Source organism: Rhea pennata, chromosome 31, assembly GCF_028389875.1.
Source record: "Rhea pennata isolate bPtePen1 chromosome 31, bPtePen1.pri, whole genome shotgun sequence".
NCBI classification, from domain to species: Eukaryota; Metazoa; Chordata; class Aves; order Rheiformes; family Rheidae; genus Rhea; species Rhea pennata.
The window spans coordinates 2,851,632-2,867,837 of record NC_084693.1 but is presented as its reverse complement, the minus strand read 5'-3'; the positions used below and the strand labels follow the sequence as shown (position 1 = coordinate 2,867,837).

General features: G+C 70.5%; 3 protein-coding genes across 7 annotated transcripts; all 3 read right to left on the bottom strand.

Moving 5' to 3' along the window:
• Nucleotides 1-34: 34 nt before the first annotated feature.
• Nucleotides 35-7,145, bottom strand: LOC134152465 (lens fiber membrane intrinsic protein-like). 4 transcript variants are annotated; one of them, XM_062597875.1, is made up of 6 exons: nt 7,082-7,145; nt 3,102-5,248; nt 2,079-2,257; nt 1,065-1,205; nt 463-597; nt 35-309 (listed from the first exon to the last, which is right to left on the bottom strand). In XM_062597875.1, exons 3-6 carry the CDS (start codon nt 2,245-2,247, stop codon nt 242-244), a joined length of 513 nt encoding a protein of 170 aa, XP_062453859.1. In that variant the 5' UTR covers nt 2,248-2,257; nt 3,102-5,248; nt 7,082-7,145; the 3' UTR covers nt 35-241. The 4 variants fall into 4 exon arrangements, with proteins under 4 accessions (XP_062453859.1, XP_062453855.1, XP_062453856.1 ...); XM_062597871.1 differs by lacking the exons at nt 3,102-5,248; nt 7,082-7,145 and having other exon boundaries at nt 2,079-3,085; XM_062597872.1 differs by lacking the exons at nt 3,102-5,248; nt 7,082-7,145 and having other exon boundaries at nt 554-597; nt 2,079-3,085.
• Nucleotides 7,146-8,025: 880 nt separating this feature from the next.
• On the bottom strand, nt 8,026-13,906 carry LOC134152409 (V-type proton ATPase catalytic subunit A-like). 2 transcript variants are annotated; one of them, XM_062597739.1, is made up of 14 exons: nt 13,676-13,906; nt 12,181-12,309; nt 11,625-11,839; nt 11,263-11,400; nt 11,028-11,179; nt 10,503-10,665; nt 10,275-10,383; nt 10,069-10,191; nt 9,849-9,963; nt 9,524-9,587; nt 9,227-9,430; nt 8,492-8,586; nt 8,227-8,398; nt 8,026-8,118 (listed from the first exon to the last, which is right to left on the bottom strand). In XM_062597739.1, exons 1-14 carry the CDS (start codon nt 13,791-13,793, stop codon nt 8,026-8,028), a joined length of 1,890 nt encoding a protein of 629 aa, XP_062453723.1. In that variant the 5' UTR covers nt 13,794-13,906. The 2 variants fall into 2 exon arrangements, with proteins under 2 accessions (XP_062453723.1, XP_062453724.1); XM_062597740.1 differs by having other exon boundaries at nt 8,031-8,118; nt 8,492-8,570.
• Nucleotides 13,907-14,394: 488 nt separating this feature from the next.
• Nucleotides 14,395-16,176, bottom strand: PFDN2 (prefoldin subunit 2). The gene is made up of 4 exons (XM_062597943.1): nt 16,069-16,176; nt 15,128-15,216; nt 14,916-15,039; nt 14,395-14,697 (listed from the first exon to the last, which is right to left on the bottom strand). Exons 1-4 carry the CDS (start codon nt 16,138-16,140, stop codon nt 14,518-14,520), a joined length of 465 nt encoding a protein of 154 aa, XP_062453927.1. The 5' UTR covers nt 16,141-16,176; the 3' UTR covers nt 14,395-14,517.
• Between the last annotated feature and the right edge of the window lie 30 nt (nt 16,177-16,206).

Below are 16,206 nucleotides of genomic sequence, written 5' to 3'. Positions count from 1 at the left end.
ATACAACAGCACCAGGCTACGGGGGGGGGGGGGGGGGGGGGCGCACAGCGGTTTATTAGCATGGCAGGGCAGCGCTTACATTGCGGGGGAAAGGGGAGGGTAATGGGGTGGGAGAGCCGGGGGGTTCAGGTCCGCAGAGACCGGGCACAGCTCAGGCCAGCAGTGACCTGCACCCCAGCTGCCCACGGGGCAGCAGGCTGCGGGCAAAGGGCTGAGGACAGGAGCAGGGTCTCAGCAGCCATCAGGCACCTGCCACTTCGGAGCTCTCCGGAGTCAGGTCCTTGGAGGCGGCGCAGACGTGGAAGAGTCCTGGAGGGAGAGACAAGGCCATGGGGCAGTGGGGTGGCTTGGCGCAGGCACGGGTGCCCTTGCAGCAGCCCCACACCCCTGGATGCCCTTGGCACAGCAGAGACCGTGCACAGCTCGGCCCAGCAGTGAGTGGGCCTGGGCTGGCGCTGCTACCTGCCGAGACAACGAGGACGACGGCGATCCAGCCCAGGATGTAGGACCAGGAGAAGCGCCAGTCAGCGTGGTGCTTCCCAAAGACGCTCACCGTCACGGCCGTGAACACCGCCAGGCCCAGCAGCGCCAAGAACCCTGTGGGGAGGCAGGCAGGGGCCTTGTCAAGGGGGTAGCACTGCCAGTGGCTGGGTGCAGACAGCACCCAGGCACAGCTCAGTACAGCAGAGACCGGCCACAGCTCAGTACAGCAGTGAGTGGGCGGAGCTCAGCCCTGCAGACACCAGGTATACCCCAGCCCTGCAGACCCCCCCCCCCAGCTCTGCAGACACCAGGTATACCCCGGCCCCTGCAGACACCAGGTACACCTCAGCCCTGCAATGAGCTCAGCCCAGCAGAGACCGGGCACAGCTCAGTACAGCAGTGAGCGGGCAGAGCTCAGCCCTGCAGAGACCGCCCCCCCCAACCCCCGCACCCTCCACCCCGGTGTCCCCTCTCCCTGGGGATGGCACGCCCGGCCCCCCGCATACTGGCCCCCCCACCCCCGCAGCCCCCACCCCGGGGTCCCTTCTCCCTGGGAACGGCACGCCCGGCCCCCCGCGTACCGGCCACGAGCAGGGTGGCGCCGGCCATGCGGAGGCGCAGCCGCGGGGCGCCGCTGCTGGCGGCGGAGAGCCCCAGGGCGATGGCGGCCGTGGTGGAGAGCACGGAGAGCAGCATGAGCACCCGCGTGGCGTCCCAGAGCGCTGCGGGAGGGGACGCGTGTTGGGGGCGCCTCGGGGCGCCCGAGCAGCCGTGCCCCCCCTCCCTCCCCCCCCCAGCACCACCCGTCCCGCGACCCCTCACCCCAACACCAGTGGCAGCACGGGGATGGGGCTGTGAACACCCAGCCAGGTCTGCAGAGACCAGGCACAGCTCAGCGCACCAGTGCCCAGCCCCAGCACCACCCCTTCTCAGAGACCGGGTACAGCTCAGCGCAGCTGTGCCAGGCCCCAGCACCGCCACCACGCCCCCCCCCCGGCAGAGACCAGGCACAGCTCAGCACACCAGTGCCCAGCCCCAGCACCACCCCTTCACAGAGACCGGGCACAGCTCAGCGCAGCTGTGCCAGGCCCCAGCACCGCCACCACGCCCCCCCCCCCCCCGCACAGAGACCAGGCCCAGCTCAGCGCACCAGTGCCCAGCCCCAGCACCACCCCTTCGCAGAGACCGGGTACAGCTCAGCGCAGCTGTGCCTGGCCCCAGCACCGCCACCACGCCCCCCCCCGGCAGAGACTGGGCACAGCTCAGCACAGCAGTGCCAGGCCCCAGCACCACCCCCCCACACAGAGACCAGGCACAGCTCAGCGCACCAGTGCCCAGCCCCAGCACCACCCCCCCACACAGAGACCAGGCACAGCTCAGCACAGCAGTGCCCAGCCCCAGCGCCAGAGCCACCCCCCCCCCAGAGACCGGGCACAGCTCAGCACACCAGTGCCCAGCCCCAGCGCCACCCCCCCCCCAGAGACCGGGCACAGCTCAGCACACCAGTGCCCAGCCCCAGCGCCACCCCCCTCCCCCGAGACTGGGCACAGCTCAGCGCAGCAGTGCCCGCCACCACCCGCGCCGCAGGCACCTACCCGGCGTGCCAGGGTGCGGGTGGCAGGCGCCGCCCAGGCAGACGCGCCAGAGGCCCTGGCAGCCGGGGCCGCCGGGCGCCCGGTACTGCAGCCAGAAGTCGGTGGCGGTGGCAGCGAGCAGCAGCGCCAGGCCGGAGGTGGCACACAGCAGCCCACCGCGGGCCGGCATTGCCGCGGCCCTGGGCACAGCCGGGGGGGCGGGGGCGGGGGGGCTGGTGGCACCTCTGGGTGCTGCCAGCCTCCCTCCCTCCTTCTCCCCCCCCCCCCATGGCCACCTTGGGGACCCCGCACGCTGGGAAGCCCATTGACCACCCCCCACCCTGGTCTGGGGGGCATGGGGCAGTGGGGGTCCCACCCGGGGGCAGCAGCTTGGGGGACGCGGGGTGGTGGCATCTCTGGGGGTGCCGGGAGCACTATCGGTGGCGTATCTGGGCACGCTGGGGTACACAGGGTGGCACTCCAGGGGACCTCTGCTGGTGGCATCTCCAGGGCACAGCGAGGGCACCCATGGTGGCTTCTCTGGGGATGCTGGAGAACATGGGGTGGCATCTCTGGGGACACCAGGAATACCTGGGGTGTCATCTCCAAAGGGCACTGGGGGTTCCAGTGGTGGCACCTCTAGGGATGTGGAGGGACAGAGGGTGGCATCTGTGGGGACACTGGGGGCCACCCAGGGTGACATCTCCAGGGACTCCAGGGGTTGGCGTCCTCTCCAGGGGACACAGGGGCACCCAGGGTGGCATCTCCAGGGACACTGGGGGAGGCTGGTGGCATCTCTGGGGACACTGAGGCACCTAGGGTGGCATCTCTGGGGCTTGTGGGTGTACCCAGGGGTGGCACCTCCAGGGCTGCCACTTCTAGGGCCACCTCGAAGCATCCGGGTGGCACCCAGGGTGGGGTGGCACAGGCGAGGACAGGGACCAAGACATGCCCGCCCACCCCACCCAGGAGAGGGGACACGTAGGGCCAGCGTCCCACATGGTCCCCGGGGGTGGCATCCAGCCCGGGGTCCCGCTCACCCACCTTCAGCGCCCAGCGGCGCTGAAAGGCGCCTCTGTCCGTCCCGGCCGTGCGTCCGCGCGCGACTGAGCGGTGCCGGGGAGGGGGGCACCCGGCGGCGGTTAAAGGCTCGGGCCGGGCGCCGGCGCCGCCGTTGTCCGGCGCCACAAAGGCCTGGAAAGGTCTCGGCGCCGCGGCCCGGCCCGAAGTGCTGACGCCGGGCGGCGCGGGAAAACGCCGAGCGGGCACTTTCCTGGCCCCCCCCCCCCCCCTCCCGGGGGCGGGGGGCAGGGGGCTGCTGAGGGTGGTGCTGCAGCCCAAGGTGGCCTCCAGCGTTGGGGTGGCACCCACCCTAAGGTGTCATCTGACCCAGGGTGACACCCGGCTCAGGGTCCCGGGTGGCAGGAGTGGGGGGCGGGGGGCGAATCCAGCCTAGGGTGCCAACTGCCCCGAGGTGCCATCTGCTCCAGGGTGCCATCTGCTCCAGGGTGCCATCCGCCCCAAGGTGCCAACTGCCCCGAGGTGCCATTGCTCCAGGGTGCCATCTGCTCCAGGGTGCCATCCGGCCCAAGGTGCCAACTGCTCCAGGGTGCCATCTGCTCTGAGGTGCCATCTGCCCCAGGTCCCATCAGGTCTGGGGTCTGCGTGTCCTGCACCGGGTCCCATCCAGCACAAGTGGCATTCAGCCCAGGGTGGCATCCAGCCCAGGGTCCCCGGCGGTGCAGGGTGCCATCCAGCTCGGGGTGACACCCAGCACGAGGTGCCACCTGCTCCAGGGTGGCATGCTGCTCGGGGTGACATCCGGCCCGCGGTGCCATCTGCTCCGGGGGCCCCATCCAGCCCCGTCTCCCGCAGCAGGGAGGATCCTGCTGCAGGAGCACGGCCAGCGTGGGCACCAGCACCCTGAGGGCCACCGGGGCACCGTCGCCGCGGGCAGGATCAGTCCCAGCCGGGCTTGGGACTTGCTCCGGAGAGACGGTGGGGACACGGGGGACGCCGGGGACATCGGGGACGCCGGGGGCGGCGGAGCGCCTCTCGCAGTCACGCCGCCGCCGCGACGCTCTCGTGCCCGCGCGTGTGCTCTGCTGCGTGTGTGCACGCCTCCCGCACGCACACGGGGAGGAGCGCATGCCCCCGGGGGGTGCACAAGCAAATGCAAGCACGTGTGCACACACGTGCAACCAGCCTCAGGCACGCACACGCTCACACACACACAGACACCTATGTGCAAACACCTGTGTGCTCACAAACATGTGCACGCTCATGTGTGTGCACACAGAGGCACTCATCTCACACGTGTGTGCGCACAAAGACCTGTGTGTGCACACACATGCATTCACACCTCACACGCAGGTGCACACACAAGAGCATGCACACCCTCACGTGTGCATACACTGCAGCACACAAGCACATGCATGCACACACACCTGCACACTCACCTAAGTGCCTGCACATGCACCCACGCCTCACATGCACATGAGTGTGCACACTCACATGTGTGCACACACATGCACTCATGCCTCAGATGCAGGCACACATGCAAAGACACACACCACTGCACATGCACACACACTCAGCAGCGTACAAGCACATGCATACACACCCATGCACACCCATGGATGTACATGCACGTGCACTGACACCTCACATGCATGCTCGCACACGTGCACACGCATGCACTCCCGCCTCAGATGCATTGGCATGCTCAAAGGCATGTGCACTGTTGCACATGCACACACACTCAGCAGCACGCATGCATGTGCATGCACACCCTTACACACCCATGGATGTGCACGCACATGCGCTGACACCAAACACGCACACTCACGCCTCAGACGCATTGGCATGCTCACAGGCACGCGCGCCGTTGCGCATGCACACACGCTCAGCAGCACGCGCGTGTGCGCGTGCATGCCCACGGACGCGCGTGCACACTCACTCACGCCTTCACACGCACGCTCGCCCGCACACGCTCACACCTCGGGCGCACACGCACACGTGCAGAGGCCCGCCCGCCTTTGCACGCGCACATGCGCACACGCGCACACGCCCGCCCGCCCGTCAGGGCAGCAGCGGGGCGCCCGCGAGGACGAGGCGCAGCAGCAGCAGCAGGAGGAGGAGGAGGAGGAGGAAGAGCGGCGCGGGCCGGGCGGGCTCGCCGCGGGTGCCGCCTGCGGAGAAGCAAGGAGGAGGCCTTGAGGCGGCGCGCGGCCCGACGCCACGGGGACGGGCGCGGCGCGGCGCCACCTACCGGCGACGGCGAGCGTCACCTCCCAGCAGGCGCAGTCCCGCTCGCCCAGCAGCAGGCAGGTGTAAGCGCCGCCGTCGGCGCCCCGCAGGCGGCGCAGCGTGAGCGCCGAGCCGGGCCGGGCGGCGAGCGCGGCTCGCCGGGCGTAGCGCGGGCTGCAGCGGGCGGCGGCGCCGCGCACGCGGCTGCACACGGCGGAGCCGCCGCGGCGCCAGTGCACGGCGAGGAGCGCGCCGAGCCGCGCCCGCAGCCGCCGCGGCCCGCAGCCGAGCCGCGCCGCGCCGCCCGCCGCCGCCGCCGCCCGCGCCGCGCCGCCCAGGCCGCTGCCGCACGCCGCCGCCGCGCAGCCGCCGCCGCCGCCCGCCGCCGCCGTCGAGGCTGCAGCCGCCGCCGCCGTCGAGGCCGCCGCCGCCGCCGCGCGGCCGCCTGCGGGGCGCCGCGCTCAGCACCGCCGCCGCCGCCCCCGGTGCTCCCGGTGCCCCCGGTGCTCCCGCTCCTCGCAGTGTCCCCGGCGTTCCCGCTCCTCCCGGTGCCCCCAGTGTCCCCGGTGCTCCTCTCGGTGTCCCCGGTGTCCCCGCTCCTCCCGGTGCCCCCAGTGTCCCCGGTGCTCCTCTCGGTGTCCCCGGTGTCCCCGCTCCTCCCGGTGCCCCCAGTGTCCCCGGTGCTCCTCTCGGTGTCCCCGGTGTCCCCGCTCCTCCCGGTGCCCCCAGTGTCCCGGTGCTCCTCTCGGTGTCCCCGGTGTCCCCGCTCCTCCCGGTGCCCCCGGTGTCCCCGGTGCTCCTCTCGGTGCCCCCGGTGTCCCCGGTGCTCCCGGTGTCCCTGGTGCTCCCACTCCTCCCAGTGTCCCCAGTGTCGCTGCTCCTCCCGGTGCTCCCGGTGCTCCCGCTCCTCCCGGTGCTCCCAGTGTCCCCAGTGTCCCCACTCCTCTCGGTGTCCCCGGCGTCCCCGCTCCTCCCAGTGCCCCCGGCGTCCCCGGTGCTCCCGGTGTCCCCGGTGCTCCCGCTCCTCCCAGTGTCCCCGGCGTCCCCACTCCTCTCGGTGCCCCGTGTCCCCGGTGCTCCCGGTGTCCCCGGTGCTCCCGCTCCTCCCAGTCCCCGGCGTCCCCACTCCTCTCGGTGCCCCCGGCGTCCCCGGTGCTCCCGGTGTCCCCGGTGCTCCCGCTTCTCCCAGTGTCCCCGGCGTCCCCACTCCTCTCGGTGCCCCGTGTCCCCGGTGCTCCCGGTGTCCCCGGTGCTCCCGCTCCTCCCAGTCCCCGGCGTCCCCACTCCTCCCAGTGCCCCCGGCGTCCCCGGTGCTCCCGGTGTCCCCGGTGCTCCCGCTCCTCCCAGTGTCCCCGGCGTCCCCACTCCTCTCGGTGCCCCGTGTCCCCGGTGCTCCCGGTGTCCCCGGTGCTCCCGCTCCTCCCAGTGTCCCCGGCGTCCCCACTCCTCTCGGTGCCCCGTGTCCTCGCTCCTCTCGGTGCCCCCAGTGCCGCCGCTCTCGGCGGTGCCGCTGCGGCCCCCGGTGTCCCCGGAGCCTCCGGTGCTCCCGCTGTCTCCAGTGTCCCCGTTTCCCTCGGTGTCCCCACTTCCTCCGCCCCCCCGGTGTCCCCACTCCCCCGTGGTGCCGCTACCCCCCCCCCCCCCCCGCTACTCCCGGTGCCCCGCGGTGCTCCCGCTGCTCCCGGTGTCCCCGCTACTCCCGATGCCGCTGCCCCTTCCCCGTGCCGCTGCCCCCCCTCCGGTGCCCCCGGTGCCGCCCCCCCCCTGGTCCTCACTGGGCCGCAGCAGGGCGGCGCCGAGCCCCAGGAGCAGCAGCAGGACCCGCATCTGCCTCCCGCGGCCCCGGCGGCTCCGGGCGGGCGGGCGCGGGGGGGGGGGGGATGAGAGGAGGCACCGCCCCGGGTGGCGACGGACGGCCCCCCCCCAGGGCAAACAGGGACCGGGACCCTCCCCCCCCCGGGGTGACACTGACCACCCCGGGGGGCAGATAGGCACTGGGACCCCCCCCCGAGGCGACACTGACCACCCCCAGGAGGCAAACCGGGACCCCCTCCCCCGAGGTGACACCGACCACTGTGGGGGGCAAACCGGGACCAGGACTCTGCCCCCCGACGTGACACTGACCACCCTGGGGGGCAGATGGGCACTGGGACCCCCCCCCCGAGGTGACACCGACTACCCCCGGGGGGGTAGATAGTGACCAGATGACCCCCCCCAAAGGTGACATTGATCACCCTGGGGGGCATATAGGGACTGGGACCCCCCCTCGGGAGTGACACCAAGCACCCCCAGGGAGCAGATAGTGACTGGGAGGACCCCCCCCAAGGCAACACTGGGGGGCAAACAGGGAGTGGGACCCCCCTTGGGGTGACACCAAGCACCCCCGGGGGGCAAATAGGGACCAGGAGCCCCCCCCCCGAGGTGACACCGACCACCCCGGGGGGGCAAACAGGGACTGGGACCCCACCCCCCAGGGGTGACACCGACAGCCCCCCGGGGGGGGGGCAAACAGGGATGCCAAGAGCCAGGGCACGCTGCCCGGGAGCCCTTGGCACTCGGGGGCCGGACACGTCCCCACCCAGCGCTGCGGGGGGAAACCACACCTGGAAGCGAACAATCGCCGCCGGGTGTTTATTTTATACCGCCGACGGCGTGCGCGTGTCCCCCCCGCGCCGGGGGACCACCGCCGCCCCACACGCGCTCCCTTCCCCCCCCCCACTCAGTCCTCCAGGTTGCGGAAAGCCGTCTGCATCTCCTCGTGGAGCTGGGCGTAATCGGCGGTGATCTTGGCCTCGCCGTCCCGCACGGGGTCCTATGGGTGGGTGGGGGGTGGGGGACGCGGCGCGGGCCATGGGTGGCCGTCCCCACCGCCATCCCAACCAAACCCTTCCCTCCCTCCATCCCCGTGTCGCCGCCCTACCTTGAACTTCATGGCGCTCAGCTTGTAGAGGATGTCCCCCAGGTTCTCGCGGATGGTGGCCCAGGTGACCCTGCGCTCGGCCTGCGCCGTGGCCTCCACGGCGTGCCGGGCCAGCTCGTAGAAGGCGACCATGTTGTGGAGCATCCCCACCGTCTTGTAGAAGGGGCAGAACCTGCGCGAAGGGGAAACATGGGGCGGCCGTGGGGTGGCCGTGGCACGCGGGGGCTTCAGGAGGGGACAGGCACGGAGGTGGCCGCGCGGGTACCTGTCATAGGGCGAGTAGCCGTTCTGCTGCAGGAAGTCGTCCTTGATGAGCTTGGCCACCTCCAGGGTGATCTTGTCGGCTTCGGCGAGGGAGGCCTGGTCAGGGGAAAATGGCCTCTGGGTGCCTCTGGGCTCCTCTCCCTCCCGCACCCTCCCCGTGCCCTTCCCTCCCCCCTGCCCAGCCCTTCTCCCAGCCCCTGTCCCTCATCACTGTCCCCATTCCCTCATCTCCATCTCCTGTCCCTCATCTCCATCTTCATCCTCATCCCCTCCTCTCCATTCCCTGTCCCTCATCTCCATCCCGTCCCTCATCTCCATCCCGTCCCTCATCTCCATCACCATCCTGATTCCCTCATCGCCACCCCCATCCCCTCATCGCCATCCCCTGTCCCTCATCCCCATCCCCATCCCCTCATCGCCATCCCCATCCCCTCATCGCCATCCCCTGTCCCTCATCGCCTTCCCCATCCCCTCCTCTCCATTCCCTGTCCCTCATCCCCATCCCCTGTCCCTCATCCCCATCCCCTGTCCTTCATCGCCATCCCCTGTCCCTCATCTCCACCCCATATCCTCCTTCCAGCCCCTCTCCCACCTTCCATCCCTCATCTCCCTCCCATCACCATCACCTCCACACCATCTCCAGCCGCTCTCCCACCCCATATCCCCTCTCCGCATCCCTTTTGCTGGACCTGACCCCCCCCCCTCCCCTGGGGCAGCCCGCATTCCCCGCGGGCACCTTGCCCACAAGCTGGACGATCTCGGCCAGGTCCTCCTCCTCCTGCAGGATCTCCTTGGCCTTGGTGCGCAGGGCCGGGAAGTCGGGGTGCTGCCGCTCGTAGTGCTGCTCCAGCGCCCGCAGGTACTTGCTGTAGCTGATGAGCCAGTTGACGGAGGGGAAGTGCTTGCGCTGCGCCAGCTTCTTATCCAGCCCCCAGAAGACCTGGGAACGGCATCGGGATGGGCGCCGGGACCGCAATGGGCTCCGGGATTGGCGGGGTGGGAGGAGCGGTGCAGGGACACGGAGTCCGCTCACCTGCACAATGCCCAGCGTGGCCGAAGTCACGGGGTCGGAGAAGTCCCCCCCCGGCGGGGACACGCTGCGGGAGACAGACGGGCGGCGAGCGCGCTCGGTGGGGACAACCCCCCGGTGAGGTGGCCACCATCACCACCACCGCTACCACCATCACTGTCACCACCACCATCGCCACCACCACCATCACCACCACCATCACCACCACCACCGTCACCACCACCACCGTCACCATCACCACCGTCACCACCACCACCACCAGTGCCCAGGTGGGCACCACATCCCACCACCACACCATGCTGCATGCCCGCGCCCAGCGGCGACTCACGCGCCCACGATGCTGACGCTGCCCTTGCGCTCGGGGCTGCCCAGACATCGCACCCGCCCCGCTCGCTCGTAGAAGGACGCCAGGCGGGCGCCCAGGTACGCCGGGTAGCCGCTGTCTGCGCAAGGGAGGGTGGCCCGGCCGTTCAGCCCATCGCCAGTGGCCTCGGGGCTGCCCCACAGCGGGCGGTGCGGACGGGGGTGGGGGGGGACGTGGCACTCACCCGCCGGCATCTCGGCCAGGCGGCCCGAGATCTCGCGCAGCGCCTCGGCCCAGCGCGACGTCGAGTCGGCCATCATGCTGACGTGGTAGCCCATGTCGCGGAAGTACTCGGCGAGGGTGATGCCTGCGGGGCGCCGCAGGTCGCCGCGTCGCCCGTGTGCCCGCGCCGGGCTCTCCCGGCTGCCACCCGCGCCCGCCCCGGCTCACCCGTGTAGATGGAGGCCTCGCGGGCGGCCACGGGCATGTTGGAGGTGTTGGCCACCAACGCCGTGCGCTTCATGATGGTCTCCGTCCTCCCGTCCACCTCCATGGTGAGCTGGGCCGAGGGACCACGGGCGCCGTCGCCGCTGCTGCCCGCTCTGCCGACCTGCGGCGGCCGCCCGGCGCCCGCCGGCACCGCGGCGGCCCCGGGGGCCACCCGCCCGCCCCGCTCACCTCCGGGAAGTCCCGCAGCACCTCGGACATCTCGTTGCCCCGCTCGCCGCAGCCCACGTAGATGATGACGTCGCTGTTGGAGTACTTGGACAGCGACTGTGAGATGACGGTCTTGCCGCAGCCGAAGGCTCCCGGGATGGCCGTGGTGCCGCCCTGGACGCACCTGGGCACCGGGACGCCGTGGGGACCTGGCCGCTGTCCCTGTCCCCATCCCAGTCTTGTCCCCTCCTGGGATCCATGTCAGGAGCAGGTGAGACCCCCCCATGAGCCCTTGGCTGCCCTCTTGCCTGTCCCCATCCCTCTCCTCTTCCTCATCTCCATCCCTGTCCCCATCCGCTATCCGTGTCCCCATCCCCAACGCTGTCCCCTATCCTGGAGCCCTGCTCCCATCTCTACCCTCATCTCCTCCATCCTTGGCCCCTTCTCCTCCATCTCCATCCCTGTCCGCTATCCTTGACCTCATCCTTCTCCACGTCCCCATCCCTATCCCTGTCCTCCAGGCCCCATCACCACCCCCAGACCTACGGGAAAAGGGCATCCAGGACCCTCTGGCCCGTCAGCAGTGGGTAGTTGGCCGGCAGCTTCTCCGCCACGGGCCGGGTCTGTCTTACAGGCCAGACCTGCATCATGGTCAGCTTCTCCTTGGTGCCCTCAAAGTCCAGCTCCAGCACCACGTCCTGGCAGGGGACAGGCACGGGGATGTGGGACCGGGACAGCCCCAGCGTCCTCGAAGCCCGGCCTCAGCCCCGAGAGCCCTTACAGAGATGTCGTAGTGCCCCGGGGGCGCGATGTGGGTGACGGTGCCCCGGCTCCGTGGCGGCACCATGATCTTGTGCTGGATGAGTGAGTTCTCGGTCACCACACCGTAGACGTCTCCGCCGGTGACGTGGCTCCCCACCTGGGTTGGGAAGACCTTGAGATCTGGCACTGGAGCTGTGCCCGGGCACCAGGTTGTGTCTCCTCCGGACCAAGCCGCAAGGGTGCTGCTCAGCCAACGGGTGTCCTCCATGTCCCCAGCTCTAGGGAGGGTGCAGGACTGCATCTGGGGATGGCCTCCCCTCCCCAGCTCTGTGCCCACCCCAGGTGCCATCTCCCATGGGAGACAGGGTGGCCCCGGCTCACCCAGACATTCTTGCTGGGAGCAAAGTCCCACATGACATCGCGGGCCAGCGCGGGGATGTTGATGCCCCGAGGGATGTAGATGGTTTTGGTCAGCTCCGTGATGTCCTTCAGGGGACGTTGGATCCCGTCGAAGATGGAGCCCATGATGCCGGGACCCAGCTCCACGGAGAGTGGCTTCCCCGTGCGCAGCACCGGGTCGCCCACGCAGACACCCGCTGGGCCGGCGCTCAGGAAAGGGGCAGGAAGGAGACGAAGATGTAGGTAGAGGTGGAAATGGAGCAGGAGATGGAAACACATAGGGAGGAGAGAGGTGGAGACGGAGGTGGAAAAGGATGATGGAGACGTGGAGATGGGAAGAGAGATGGAGACAGAAGCAGAGCTGGAAAGACAGAGACAGAGGTGGAGATGAAGATGGTGGCCAGGATGGAAACATGGAGATGATGGTGGAAACAGAGATGGAAATGGAGACAGAGCTGGAGATGGAAACACAGATGGAGATGGGGATGCAGATGGAGACTGGGGGAGTGGGAATGGGTGGGGGGCACCCGAAGGATACAGGTCTCCTCGTACACCTGGATGGTGGCCAGGTCGCCCTCGAGCCGAATGATCTCCCCCACCAGCTCAGCGTGGCCCACGCGGACCAGCTCGTACATGGCGGCGCCGGCCATGCTGCTGGCGGTCACCACTGCGGGGGCATGGTGGGGGGGGACGCTGAGACCCCCACACCAGCCCTGCCCCCTCCCCCGCAGGGCCCCGGCATCTGGGTGCCCCCCCCAGCTCCCCCATAGGGCCCCAGCATCCAGGTGCCCCCCAGCTCCCCCATAGGGCCCAGGCGTCCAGGTGCCCACCCCAGCTCCCACATAGGGCCCCGGCATCCAGGTGCCCCCCAGCTCCCCCATAGGGCCCTGGCGTCCGGGTGCCCCCCAGCTCCCCCATAGGGCCCAGGCGTCCAGGTGCCCCCCAGCTTCCCCATAGGGCCCTGGCATCCGGGTGCCCCCCCCAGCTCCCCCATAGGGCCCAGGCGTCCGGGTGCCCCCCAGCTCCCCCATAGGGCCCAGGCGTCCAGGTGCCCCCCAGCTTCCCCATAGGGCCCTGGCATCCGGGTGCCCCCCCCAGCTCCCCCATAGGGTCCTGGTGTCTGGGTGCTCCCCCCCAGCTCCCCCATAGGGCCCCAGCATCCAGGTGCCCCCCAGCTCCCACATAGGGCCCAGGCGTCCAGGTGCCCACCCCAGCTCCCCCATAGGGCCCAGGCGTCCAGGTGCCCCCCAGCTCCCCCATAGGGCCCAGGCGTCCGGGTGCCCCCCAGCTCCCCCATAGGGCCCTGGTGTCCAGGCGCCCCCCAGCTCCCCCATAGGGCCCCAGCGTCCAGGTGCCCCCCAGCTTCCCCATAGGGCCCTGGCATCCGGGTGCCCCCCCCAGCTCCCCCATAGGGTCCTGGTGTCTGGGTGCCCCCCCCCAGCTCCCCCATAGGGCCCCAGCATCCAGGTGCCCCCCAGCTCCCACATAGGGCCCCGGCATCCAGATGCCCCCCAGCTCCCCCATAGGGCCCAGGCGTCCGGGTGCCCCCCAGCTCCCCCATAGGGCCCTGGTGTCCAGGCGCCCCCCAGCTCCCCCACAGGGCCCCGGCATCCAGGCGCCCCCCAGCTCCCCCATAGGGCCCTGGCATCCGGGTGCCCCCCCCCAGCTCCCCCACAGGGCCCCGGCATCCAGGCGCCCCCCAGCTCCCACATAGGGCACCAGCATCCAGGTGCCCCCCAGCTCCCCCATAGGGCCCCGGTGTCCGGGTGCCCCCCAGATCCCCTGCAGGGCCCCGGCATCCAACCCCCCCCCCAGCTCCCACATAGGGCCCCGGCGTCCGGGTGCCCCCCCAGCTCTTCTACAGGGCTCTGGTGTCTGGGCCTCCCCCTCCCCCCCCCCCACTCCCTCTGCCTTTGCCTGCCAGCATTAAGCCGGGCTGCGTCAGCTCCCCGTTTCGGGGCCAAAAAAGCCATTAAGCCCCCGCAGGGCTGAGGCCGGGGTGAGGGGGGGGGGACAACACCCGCTGCCCCTACCGGGCCCCGAGACGCCGTGGACGCGGCCCAGCTGGCTCTCGCTCTCGGCCTCGGCCAGGCGGGACGGCAGGGGCGGCTCCATGGCGCGAGCGGAGCGGCCGCTGCGAGCCGTCGGCATTTATGGCCGAGCCGGGCGGCCGGAGCCGGCGCCGGATAGCGGCGGCCGCGGGCTGTGTACAGTCAACAGCACCCGGCCGCCGCCGGCCCCGGCCAAGGTGCCCGCGTCCTCCGGGCCAAGGTTCCCCGCCGACACCCCCATGGAGACGCCGCTCTTCCCCCCCTCTCTGGCACCCCCCCCCCCCCCGTTCCCGGCATCGGACTTAATTAAACCTTCTCTAATCCCGGCTGCAGCCGCTGGCGGCCGCCCAGCCCCTCTGCTTGCTTTTTCCCGGGGGGTTGGGGAAGGTGGGGGGGGGGGGGGGGGGGGGAAGCTCTGCCTGGACATTTTTTTCCGTTGCCATCACACGGCAGCCGTCGGCTCCGGAAAAAACCGTGGCAGCAGTTCGGCTCCCACGCCCGGCCGAGCTGGCCGCGGCCGCCCCGGGGAGGGATGCGACCGAGCGCTCGCGGCGGAGAGCGGAGGGAGGGGGACGGGGGCCCAGCTGCCTCCCCCGGGTGTCTGGTTGGGGTTTTTCCCCTCCACCTCCCCTTTTTTCCCTCCTCCGTGCCCAGGGCGGATCTGCCTGCGGGGCACCCCAAAAAAAACCCTGGAACGCAGCTTGTGACCCAAAACCCCACATTTATTTAACAAAAATATGACACAAACAACACTAAATAATAACAGGGAGGGAGAGGGAGGCTAAGAGGAGGGGAAAGTCCTTCGTGACGGCGTGACCGAGCTCCTAGGAGACCAGAACTCCGGCCGAGCTGGTTTTGGCTCCGGCCCCCTCGGCGTTCTCCTTCGGGGGCTGCTTCTGGTCGTCCTCGCCCATGAGGCGGATGTTGTGCTTCTCCCGGAAGTCGTTCAGCTCCCGGCCCTTCGTCTGCAGCTGCTGGTTCAGCGTTTCGATGATTTTACTTATCTGAAAAAGAGGGGGGGAGAGATGAGACGGGGCCAAGCAGCAGGAGGAACAGCTCAGCCCTCGCTCCCGCATCTCCCGAGTTACCCCACGGCAAATCAGGCTGGCCCTGCTCTGCCCCGCCTGGAGCAGGGAGCCGCGAGCCCCGGGGGGAGGCTCCGCGGGACGCCGCAGCGAGGGCAGCGGCACGAAGACCCCGGGATGAAGGTCGGCCCCGTCACCTGCTCCTTGTTGTTCTCCAGGGCTGGCAGCACCTCCTTGACGGTTCGTTCCACCAAGATGCCGCCCACCATGCGGTAGCACTTGCGGGTGGGGTCCACCTCCCGCAGCGTCTCGATCACCAGGCTGGGAGGAAGAGGAGGGTGAGGTGGCGAAGCCCCCGCCGCTGCTGCTGCCGCCGCAGCCTCCCCACGCGCGCGCCTCGCTTCCCCACCTGTGCTCGTTCAGCTCCAGCTCCAGCTCGGCCGCCTTCGAGGCCAGGCCCCGCTGCTCCTGCCGCAGGCGGTTGAACCTGGCCACCACCTGCGGGGACAGGGATGGGGACACGATGCCAGAGGCTGGGAACGTCCCCTGCCCTGGGCCATGTCCCGGCCTCCTCCACACCCCGGGCAATGGCCCAACCCGGCCCTCACCCGGTGCCATGATGCCCCCCCCCCAACACGCACAATGGTTCTGCTCAGCACCACCCCCCGTCACCAGTTCATTGGCTCTGCCCAGCCTCCCCCTCCCCAGTGTAATGGTCCTGCCCAGATCCCCCCAAATGCCATGGTCATGTCCAGACCCGCCACCACCACTGCAATGGTCCTGCCCAGACTACCCTCAGTGTGGTGCTGCCCAGCTGCCCCCCCCCCCCAGTGCCATGGTCCTGCCCAGACCCCCCCCAACCAGTGCCATGGTCCTGCCCAGACTCCCCCCCCCCACCAGTGCCATGGTCCTGCCCAGACCCCCCACCACCACTGCAATGGTCCTGCCCAGACCCCCCCCACCAGTGCCATGGTCCTGCTCAGACTCCCCCCCCCAACCAGTACCATGGTCCTGCCCAGACACCCCCCCCCAACCAGTACCATGGTCCTGCCCAGACCCCCCCCCCCCAACCAGTACCATGGTCCTGCCCAGACCCCCCCACCACCAGTGCCATGGTCCTGCCAAGACCCTCCCCCAGTGCCATGGTCCTGCCCAGCCCCCTCTCCCCCTCCCCAGTGCAATAGTTCGGCCCAGCCCCCCCTGCCATGCTCCTGCCCCCAGGGCAATGGTGGTGCCCAGCCTCGGCGCGGCCCGGCGCGGCCCTGCCCAGCCCAGCCCAGCCCAGCCCCCGCCCCGCCCCGGCCCGGCCCAGCCGGCCGTTCCCTCCCTCCCTCCCCCCGTGCCCGGTACCTGCTCCGCCGTCAGCGCTTTGCCGCCGGGAGGCGCCGCCGCCCCGGGCCTCCCCTTCGCGTTGTCCGCCATCTTCCCTCACTGCGCTGCGCACGCGCCGCGCCTCAGTCCCTTCCGGCGTCGGGCGGAAGGGGCGGG

Bases quoted from the DNA above. Each gene is read 5' to 3' on its own strand.
- LOC134152465 (XM_062597871.1), bottom strand. From the start codon at position 2,955: ATGCTTCGAGGTGGCCCTAGAAGTGGCAGCCCTGGAGGTGCCACCCCT. The intron at 598-1,064 runs GTACGCGGGGGG...GCCTCCCCACAG, and splicing joins CGCCACCCTGCTCGTGGCCG to GGTTCTTGGCGCTGCTGGGC. The intron at 310-462 runs GTAGCAGCGCCA...CTCTCCCTCCAG, and splicing joins CGTCCTCGTTGTCTCGGCAG to GACTCTTCCACGTCTGCGCC.
- LOC134152409 (XM_062597739.1), bottom strand. From the start codon at position 13,793: ATGCCGACGGCTCGCAGCGGCCGCTCCGCTCGCGCCATGGAGCCGCCC. The intron at 12,310-13,675 runs GTAGGGGCAGCG...ATGCCCCCGCAG, and splicing joins CCACGGCGTCTCGGGGCCCG to TGGTGACCGCCAGCAGCATG. The intron at 9,588-9,848 runs GTGAGTCGCCGC...TGTCTCCCGCAG, and splicing joins AGCGTCAGCATCGTGGGCGC to CGTGTCCCCGCCGGGGGGGG.
- PFDN2 (XM_062597943.1), bottom strand. From the start codon at position 16,140: ATGGCGGACAACGCGAAGGGGAGGCCCGGGGCGGCGGCGCCTCCCGGC. The intron at 15,217-16,068 runs GTACCGGGCACG...CTGTCCCCGCAG, and splicing joins AAGCGCTGACGGCGGAGCAG to GTGGTGGCCAGGTTCAACCG. The intron at 14,698-14,915 runs GTGACGGGGCCG...CCTCTTTTTCAG, and splicing joins TGGAGAACAACAAGGAGCAG to ATAAGTAAAATCATCGAAAC.